At 34.1% G+C, this 10529-nt stretch overlaps 1 protein-coding gene across 2 annotated transcripts; it reads left to right on the forward strand.

Moving 5' to 3' along the window:
- The first annotated feature begins 425 nt into the window (after window positions 1–425).
- LOC122582073 (ERI1 exoribonuclease 2-like) lies at window positions 426–9354 on the forward strand. Of its 2 annotated transcripts, none has more exons than XM_043754422.1 (4): window positions 426–564; window positions 934–1511; window positions 6493–6668; window positions 8445–9354. In XM_043754422.1, exons 1-4 carry the CDS (start codon window positions 534–536, stop codon window positions 8902–8904), a joined length of 1245 nt encoding a protein of 414 aa, XP_043610357.1. In that variant the 5' UTR covers window positions 426–533; the 3' UTR covers window positions 8905–9354. The 2 variants fall into 2 exon arrangements, with proteins under 2 accessions (XP_043610357.1, XP_043610359.1); XM_043754424.1 differs by lacking the exon at window positions 8445–9354 and adding an exon at window positions 6757–6956 and having other exon boundaries at window positions 436–564.
- The last annotated feature ends 1175 nt before the right edge of the window (window positions 9355–10529 follow it).

Here is a 10529-nt window from a genome sequence, read left to right on the forward strand (position 1 = left end):
AAGATGTATAAAAACAACATGAACGTAAGATGTAACGATGATAAAATTTATTGTATAATAAAACGTTATATATATAAAAAGACAAATGAAAATAATTAAATACCAAATGTTTAAAAGTAAAACCGTAACTATGTGAAAGTTGTTTCAAAAAAACATGAGAACCTAAAAATTTTAGTGACATGAAAATAAAAATGAAAATGAAAACTTTGATGTGGATAAATGTTAAAAAAATAGAAATTTTAGGGGGTTAAATCTAAATTTGATTAAAATTTAGGAAGTTAAAACGAAACTTAGTTAAAATTAATATATGCTTTAAAAGGTTGTAAATTTCAAGCATAAAGTACTTGTACCATTTCCTTTACCCACCAGAATCCTGTTCTTATTGTTGTTGTTTCTGTAACAAATAGGAGTATATATGACTATATGTATATGCGTTTAAATAATTTATTAATTGGTTGATTGATAGGTAAAGATTGCTGGGGTTGATCTGATGTACTTTCTTGTGGATCTAAACTATCATTTTAATTATTATTATGACTTCTATACAAAACAACAACAATCAAGGTTTTTTTCTTTCTTTCTTTATTTATTTTTCTCTTTTATTTATTTATTTAACTGCTTGTCTTTTTATATCGCACTTCTTGAAATCTGTTTTAGGGATTTTTATTAATAATAATGTTCATCGGTGTTTGGGATATATATTTTATCAATATTTGGTCACACTTAACCCATATTCACAAATCTGATTTAGACAATCCACAATGTAGCACTTACGATTAGAAATACAATTTTAAAGTATACTCTGCAAATTCTATTGAATTGGTTCAATGATTTGGTGTTGATTATTAAACTATCTGTTTAAGTTGATTTTGATTACCACGACTATTGCATCGTTGATAATACAATAATCAACTATTTATATGTTGATTGCAGAAACCATGCCATTGAACTGTGAGGCCCTCACATCAGGCCTTCAAAGTAATGGGCACCTACAAACACCACAGTGTAACGGGAGTCCATTAGAAGGGTTTATAGAACCCAAAAATGATGTCTTTACACATGCAAATTTTCTAGAACTAGATCGCACAATAGCTACTGAATTGTTCGAGTCTTCTATTGAACCCAACAAAAAACCTGCATACATAGATTCATGGTTTTTGCATTCTGGCATCAAGGTGGCACAACTATGCCAGTTGAACAGTGTGGAACGCCAATTTTATCCTTTCTTGGTAAATAATCGGGTTCAAAATTCTCCATTTTTCATGTTTCCTCGAAGTTACCCTTGTGATTATGACCATCAAGAGTTCCATTTTTTTGTGGTTATCGATTTTGAGGCTACATGTGACAAGGAAAGGAATCCTCATCCCCAAGAGATCATTGAGTTTCCTTCAGTTATAGTGAGTAGTGTGACTGGTCAACTAGAAGCTTGTTTCCAAACATATGTCCGTCCAACGTGCAATCAGCTTTTGAGTGATTTTTGCAAAGATTTGACAGGAATCCAGCAAATTCAGGTATTTACAAGGTTTTCTATGGCAATATTGCTTGTATTATGATTTGTATTTAACTATTTATGAATAAATAGTTCAACACTTCACTGTAGGTGTCTAGTTGATTTATCCGTTCTTCTCATTGGTACAGATTATTGCTTTCTACTATTTAAGAAGTTATTATAATTTGGTAAGCAATAATTTTTTTTTTTGACACCTCTCTTGTGCCAACTTAAACACAAATTTATTGAAGTACATAATTTAGGTTAGAAGGGTTTTAGCCTTGTTAAGACATAAGTTTATCCTTCAATTTTAAACAATTCACTAACCCTATTTTAATACTAGATAAGTTGCATGAAATTTAGTCTCTTAAAGCTACATGTTACAATTCATGGCTTGTTTTTGAAAAACATTGACAACACTTAGGGTTGTTGTTGTCCCGTACATAAAATTAAGGTTTTAGGTTACATAAAAGAAAGTGAATTAAGTAAAATAATTAACATATAATGTTGTTAGTTTAATAGTTTATGTATATACTTAATTTACATAGCTCGATTTGTATAAAGTGTAGGGTTAATGACTTAAAGTGTATACATTGGAGTTTAGATAGTTTTATTAGTGTAAGGATCTTTCAAGAATCTTTTCTTAGCTAGGTTTATAATTTAGTGGAGGGTCTTAAGATGTAAGAAACTAACAAGTTAAATTGACTTGAGGCACTGGTATGTAGTTGTCTCCTTTTTTTTATGGTGGCAATATAGATCATTTTATTATTGTACTTAAAGTTAATAGGAACTCAAATAGTCAATAGAATACATCATGTTGCGGTGGAATTTGGCAGTTTGTCAGACAGGAATTCAATTTCCAATTGGGTAGTTTTACCAACAGTAGTTTATAGTCTTCGTTTTTCCAATGTTGTAAATGACTACTATATTAATTATCAATATATTTAACCCTTGGTTATATCTTCTTTAAACCTGCTCAACCTGCATGACCCATATCTTTTTAGTAAAGATTTTCAATTTGATTAGTTGTCCCATTACCATTACGACTAAAGCAATGATAGATTTAGCCACTGGGTTAGAAAAAGAGTTATGTTTGGCTTACTAGGGACGTATGTGATTCAATGGGTTAGAATTTGTTTTCAAATACCTAGCAAGTAATGAAAGTCTGAAACTTTTCATGTTAAAGTAGAGAGTTATTCAGGAATGACTCCTCACAAAGCATTGCTCAATGGTTCTGTCTAGAAATGGAAAATGGGTGAGTTTGGCTGGATTGGAACACTTTTTGTTCATCGTTAGTATATTTCTGTGATATTGTGATGCGTAAAACATGCAAATCTAAGCACAACGGAAGTTAATAACAACTTGAAGCTACTATTTTTAGTATTTTCTGGATTTTTAATGAAATAAAACAACAAAATAAGCTAAATAAATAAAAGGATAGATTAAATAATCCACCATCAAGATTCGTAAAGACCAAGCCACCGGAATCAAGGATAAAGGAAACACTCAAACCCACTACTATGTTTGATAAAGATCGAGTCACCACAAACACAGATAAAGGAATCGAAGATTTTGGATCTCACCACTATATTTGATAAAGGACGAACCACCACAAATATAGATAAAGGGATCACTCTAAGCCATCAAGATCAAAGATCTATAAAGGTAAATGAAGATTTTTGTAAGAAATAGAGGTTGCTCTATTAATTCATTCAATTTAACATCAAAACTCCCTTTTCAAATAAGAAATACAACCCATATTTATAGCCACATAAACTATTTCTTAGGAATTAACGTGATAATAATAAAATAATAAAAAGCTGTCATGGGCAAAGGACAACCACTAATTTATTAGGCAATAGGAAATGGATATGCAAAGCTTCTAGAAAGATTCCTTCTGCACATGGCTCACAAACCGTTAGGATTAACGTTGTCACATGCTCCTTTATTCTTCCTGTCAACAGTTGTCATTCTTTCTTTATTGGGCCCACAAACATGTGACTGAAACAAACTTTATTGAAAACTGGAACTTAAATCTAAAGCATCCATCTGGAGACTTAAATCTGGAGCATCCATCTAGAGACTAAACTGGAGCTGGTCACTGGAGTGCTTTAGTGGTAAACTTCACTGGTGGATCACTACTGGCTTTATCCGGAGAAACACGCCACTGGAGAAGTGTTACAACTGGTGGTTGAACTGGCTCAATGAACACTTGTCTGAAACGGGCTATTGCTGGCAGAATTAGCATGGCCTGTTCAGATGGCATTATTCGTTCAGAATCTCCCTTCAGTTCAGATAACCCCTTCAGCTCAGAAATTGACTTCAGTTCAGACGACTTCTTCAGTTCAGTAGATTTACTTAGTTCACTGGCGTCAGTCAGTTCAGTGAATCTGGACATTTCCACATCATTTTGTCTCAAATATAATTAAAAAAAGTTAATTTAGTTTCAATAGTTATCTTATTCCTTTACATAAACGATTTTCGAGATTATGTGCATTGACGTTGCCTTTACATGACATTCTACCAATTTATTTCAAGCTAATTTTGTTAGTTTTATTTACATGTTTGACTAGTTAGATTTATAAGTTACCTATTGTGACCGATTTATAAGTGTAGGTTGAACTTGTTATATTTTGTAGTTTGATTTTAAGTATCAAATGTATAATGGAAGCCTTGATTCCTGCATAATAAAACACTCAAAACAGATAATATGGCTTGTTAATTTTACAAATACAATGGGTAATCAGACGAAAAATGCATTACATAGTCGATACCATGGCTAGAGGGGGCTACTTATTTTGTCATCTCTTTGGTTTAAACATCTATCATTATATCATGCTTTCTATAATCAACCAAATTTATTTACATCAAATGATTTTAAATCCTCAGTAGATGTGCAAAGTATTGTTCTTATAAAAAGAAACTACTTTATTAAATACCTAATTTGTGGGGGATTCAAAATGGATTTTTGGGTAAAGGAAAGATATAATCCCCCCCCCCCCTAAATTAATTAAATTCCAACACCCGGGAACAGTTACAATCAAGTAGTGTGACACTATTAAAATAGTTCAAATATGGGACATGCCCTATATATGTAAACAAATAATAACCATCAGGAACTATCTAAAACACTAGCCTATCTATAATCAATACAAAATAGACAAAAAGATATATAAAAACCTAACCAGCCATCCCTTTGAAAACGCACTTCAATGGATTGATGCCTCCCCAGGTATCTCAATACGCTCATCTACGTCATTATCAAAATCATCTGTATCAACGGATAGATGTATACTAGAAAGTCCAGAGTGCCCAGTTTTCTTTAAATCTTCATTTCCCTCCACTTCCACATATATTGAGTTATTGGTGTTATCACCATAATAAGTTAAGAGCTCATATTGATTCTTTGAAATAAAAGAAGCTTTAGAAGTTCTTTAATATTTGTGGTTGGTTTAGTTATAGGACAATAAAGCATCTCAGGCTTCTGATTATTCAGATGCAAGTCTTTCTGCTGATGGTTCACCTTCTTTTTCTTTTTAACCTTTTGAAAGTCATTTGTGACTGTAGTTGGTTTTTGGTTTCCACACATATTTAACTTTCATTGTTTCTTTTACATAACTCCCGCCTTCTAGGTTTGGAATTGCTATTGTTAGCTCAACTTTAAAGTCTTTTTCAGCTAAAATCTCAACTAGTGCCTTCTACTTTGAACTACTATCACTGATTCCTTAGGAAGGACACATCTACATCATCCATCCTCTCGTCCAGTTCAAGAATAGGAAAGTTAACTTGATTTTTACTGTCTCCTAAGAGTTTAGAAGCATAAGAACCAGATTTTTCCCCATTGAATACCAGTCTTTTGCCCAAGGGTGGTCTTATTTTTGTCAACCTGGATATGTTCGTGTGCAAGTGTAGACGAATTAAGATCCTCATTGAGAGGAGATGCCTCCTCCTTATATGGAAGAGTAAACCTTACCTGTGGAGTACTTTGTTCCAGTTTGCCATTACCGTTTTATTCTCTCGGGAGTGTCCCTTCTGGCAACAACAATACCCAATCCTTGCATAAGCGGGGTATAGAGGAGGTTGGATGTAGAGAGTCTTTCCTCTATTCAAAGGTACGGAGAGACTGCTTTCATATGGACCTCCAGGCAAACAGTGGAGATCACTCTAAGTAAGCATACCTATCGGCTGAGTATGACATGGCTACTTTAAGAAATAGATTAGAATAGCAATAAATACAGCCTTAGAGAATATCCAACAAAACATAACATATGATCTTGCTCGTTTCTACCCATGATGAGTCATACCCACTATCAATAGGTCCCTTACTTAACCACACTATATGAGATGAAACTCTAGGAGTTTTAGTATAGTAGTGGAAGGAATACCACCAACTAGGGTTTCGACTTGATTTTCAAATGGGCTAGATGCGGATTCCGACGAAGAATTCATTTGATCATCGTTAGCCTTTGTTCTTGATAGAATCCGTCCCATACTTTTTTTAGCAATTTTTAAAATTTCCACCATTATTAGGGCTTCCACCTTTATTATTTTTCTTCTTTGATGACATACTCATCACACCTTCCTTTAGTTCATTAAATCTTTCTTCAATTCCTTGAAGATTTAGCAGAAACTCTCTTCATACAAATCAAAAACCATGCAAACTAGATCACCTAGTAATCACGAATCCAACAAAGAAGAAAAAAAATAACACCTAATAATACTAAATAGATAATGATTTTTGTTATTGATTTAATCAGATTGATAACCTTAGGTTACAATCACTATTTGATGTATAATTCGTTCGAAATAGGAAGGACGGCCAAAAATCTCCATTTAGAGAGAAAGAAATAGGGTTTTTGTCATCTTTGATTTCATGATCCAGAATGGATTGCATGTATGTTTTTGCTCACTTTGTAGAAAGCAGAATGGAGGGTTAATTTATTGATGGTAACTGAATTTTTGTTTGATATTGTCTATAATAAGTGTTTATTTGCATATTCCAGGTAGACAGAGGAGTTACTCTTAGTGAAGCTCTCCTTCGACATGATAAATGGCTTGAGAAGAAGGGAATAAAGAATGCCAACTTTGCTGTGGTTACTTGGTCAAACTGGGACTGTCGAGTCATGCTAGAATCAGAATGCAGATTCAAGAAAATTCGTAAGCCTCCTTATTTTAACCGGTAAGTTTTGTAGTTGCCATAGCCCATAATATCATCAAAAACAAATACGTGGAATATTCAGTTTTCTTATATTCACACCATTCCACAGGTTTCTGAGCTTCACATAACTTTTGGAGGTGGAAAACGAACCTATTTGTGCTATCAATTAGGACTTTCTTATTCGAAATTTCAAAATCGTATCTTTTGTGCCATAAAGCATACAACCTATTTGTGCAAAAATGTACTTTTGCAAAGTTATATTTATACCAAAGGTGTATATTGTTTAAAAAATATTAGAAGGTTTTGGCATGGGACGGTTTGATGCGAAACACTTTCCGCCAATCAGTAAAATTGCTAAAAAACTTATAATTGCTAGGCGCTTTTTAAAAATACAATTACCAAATATGTTATGTATGTAACCCTAAGTAGTTAAGGACCGAAATTTATGTGTTTCGGTCAAGGACTGGTATTTGAAATATCGATTATTTCAGTGGTATTTCGGCGGTATTTCGGTAATTTTAATATTATGCAAAATATTATATATAATTATATATATACCAAAAAGATTGCAATTATACACACAAATAGAAATTATATAAAGTTAATACTTAATCTAAATATCAAAATCAAGCTTAAAATTGTCAATATTTTATAAAATAAGTGTTAATACTTGCAAAAATTAGTGTTTCTTTTGTTGTTTTTTAGTTTGGATTTAAAAAAATTAAATAATAAAAAAAACCTGAAAAACTGGTATACCACCGAAATTTGGACCGAAATTATTTTTTTTAAATTTCATAGAAAATCTTGGTATCGAAATTTTGGACAAAAACCTAGACCGGTATACCAGTGGAGGACCGAAAACCAAAATTCCACCGGTATACCACTCGAAATTGACTACATAGATGTAACCTTTCACTACTCTGCTCTTTTTTTTATTTCATTAAACCTGTTTGACATTCTAGAGAGAAAACACAACCCAATCCAATCCAGTTCAGTTATTTGGTCTGAATCACATCAAACCACACACTTCGGCAACTTTATCAAGTCGTTATGCCTGTTCTACTTTTAGCCGAAGGTTTTTTTATGTTTGTACGCTATTTGATACGAACCCATCCCATAATAGGCTCGTATCATGTCATAAGCTAGGTGTAGAACTCACTCCCAAAAGCTAGCTCAAAGGAGGAGGGGACACCTAGGCTTATAAACCACCAACCAATCCCATACTTGGCCGATGTGGGATCATATCAATACCCCACCCTTTGAAGAGCCAACGTCCTCGTTGGTCACGGTCGGCACCCTTCTCCTTAGGTCCAAGCCACCATTCCATAGGCCACCACTCTGAGCGTTAGAACCTCGAAAGGTAGGGCTAGCTCTGATACCAATTGATACGAACCCATCCCATAATAGGCTCGTATCATGTCATAAGCTAGGTGTAGAACTCACTCCCAAAAGCTAGCTCAAAGGAGGAGGGGACACCTAGGCTTATAAACCACAAACCAATCCCATACTTGGCCGATGTGGGATCATATCAATAACCTGGCTCTGATACCAATTGATACGTATCAAAGTAAATAAACAGATAGTACTTACAATTCGAGAAGAGGATCATATCACTATTTGACCCATTATTATTATTAGAGATAAAGTATAACCTGAATTTGCTCATCTGTTGTTAGAATTGCTACTTGTAGCAAATATTGTTAAACCTAAATGCTCAACTTTGATTAGACAAATGCTTCAACCACTTGTGTCCCTGCGTTACTTCTTACACCCTTATTTTTGTTTGTGATGGGCCAGATGGATCAACTTAAAAGTACCATTTTGGGAGGTCTTTGGTGGTGCAAAGTGCAATTTAAAGGAAGCAGTGCAAATGGCAGGTCTATCATGGCAGGGTCGACCTCACTGCGGTTTAGATGATGCCAAGAACACTGCTCGCCAGCTTGCTCTCATGATGCACAAAGGTATTAAGTTCTCCATCACCAATTCTTTAATGTGTCAGTCTGCCGAACACCACACGTTTGCCTACAAGCCGCCATTTGGACCAATCCCTTTTCCACCACATCATCATCACCTACCACCACACAAACCAAAGGACCTGCACTTAATTCCAATATTTCATCCTTGCTGTTACTGTGGAGTGAAAAGCAGCAAAGGAATGGTTTGTAAACCAGGCCCAAAACAAGGTAGCTGCTTTTTTGGGTGCGGGAACTGGACTTCCGTCAGAGGTGCTCGTTGCCATTTCTTTGAATGGGCCTGAAGAAGCAAAATACTTTTCTCCCCTTCATGGTCTCCATTTTAAGCTATGTGCAAGTTTTTGTAAAAAGATGGGAAAATGGAAGAAAAACAAAACAGGATATTTATCGTGTCATATTGAAGGGGGTGGAGTAAATATTTTATGCTAGGCTCTAAAACGCCACATGGTAAGTGGGGTGGCAGAAACTCCATTAAGTTGAGTAAGATTTTAGAGTTGTGACGAAACTAGTAGAATGTAGTTGTCGGGGAATGCTTTTATTGCATACCTAGCTAATATCTAAAATAATCCATTAAAGGGCCTGGGGGGTATATGTTTTTTTGTTTGTGTGTTAACGAGTATAGTATGGTAAAAGGTAATTCTGAAAGCAGACTGGTGAAGACTGGTGAAGAAATTATACTGAATTTTAATTCTGCAGTATGATCATTATTTCGAATATATTTTTATTCCTTTTCATTTGTATCCTGATCGAGTTTATTGACATGCTCTACATGACACAATCCAAATAAAATTAAATGAACATTGTTAGAATAACTACTATTATTAAATTTTTTTCTCTTAAGTGGCCCATTTTCTAACTAAACATTTTCATGCAAATAGTGAATCTATGTTTTGACTATTTGTATGTAGTTTCATAAAGGTTGCTTTTAGCGAGTTATTATGTAATATGTATGGGATCCTATACATAAATTGAATGTGGTAGTCAGCCACATTATTTGTATTTAAACACTTTTATTCTAAGAGGCTGCCTAGTGGTACTCGTCCTCGGTTCGTTCGACTACATCGGACGAGTCCACACCGTTGAGTGGGACTCGTCCTTGATTTGTTCGAGTGCTCGTGCAGGGACGAATGGTGAGTGGCTTTATTTTTTATTCTTGTTTTTATTTTTAAATGCCAACGGCTATATTAATGGGAAAAGACAAACTTTTGAAGTTTCAAAAGTCGGCAAAAAAAGGTTGATCTAACGGCTTTTTTGACCAATTGTAGTTCAAAACTTTACAAGTTTAGTCCTTCAACGGCTAGTTTTTGAAAAAGCCTATATATACACCGTCATAAGCATTAGAACACACTAAACTTTCATTATTCAGATATATTAACATATACCAATCCATTTGAATCACAAATCATGTCGAACTTCAACAAATAAAAAGCCGACGACTTCTTCTTTAACGTCGTGAACGATTTTAAGACCTTCCAACATGTTTTTATTAACTTGCTACAATGACTTACATGATTCATTGAACCAAGGGTCGACTTGCCATAACTTTAGATGCATAACATATCTTACTAATAGCTCGACTCTTCGACTCAAAGCATCCACCATGACATTAGCTTTTACTCGTATCGTGCTTGATTTCACATTGATATACGTCTAAAGATCATCAAAACAGACATAACTCAATATCTGTTTATGAAATCAACAAATTAATGTTCTTTTCCTTAAACTAATATTCTATTAATAATGACACTGTTTCTTTTAGCATTTATCATGTAACGTCATTGCTTAACTACCTTACTCGTTTATTCAGTGTTCTTTATCGAACGTAGTTGAATCATCTTGGAAACTAGATTCTATTTTGACTATGTCTCTCGTGCAATAAGAACTTTTAATTACACAGTAAAATAAGAAT

The sequence above is a fragment of the Erigeron canadensis genome, chromosome 9 (genome assembly GCF_010389155.1).
Source record: "Erigeron canadensis isolate Cc75 chromosome 9, C_canadensis_v1, whole genome shotgun sequence".
NCBI lineage: Eukaryota > Viridiplantae > Streptophyta > Magnoliopsida > Asterales > Asteraceae > Erigeron > Erigeron canadensis.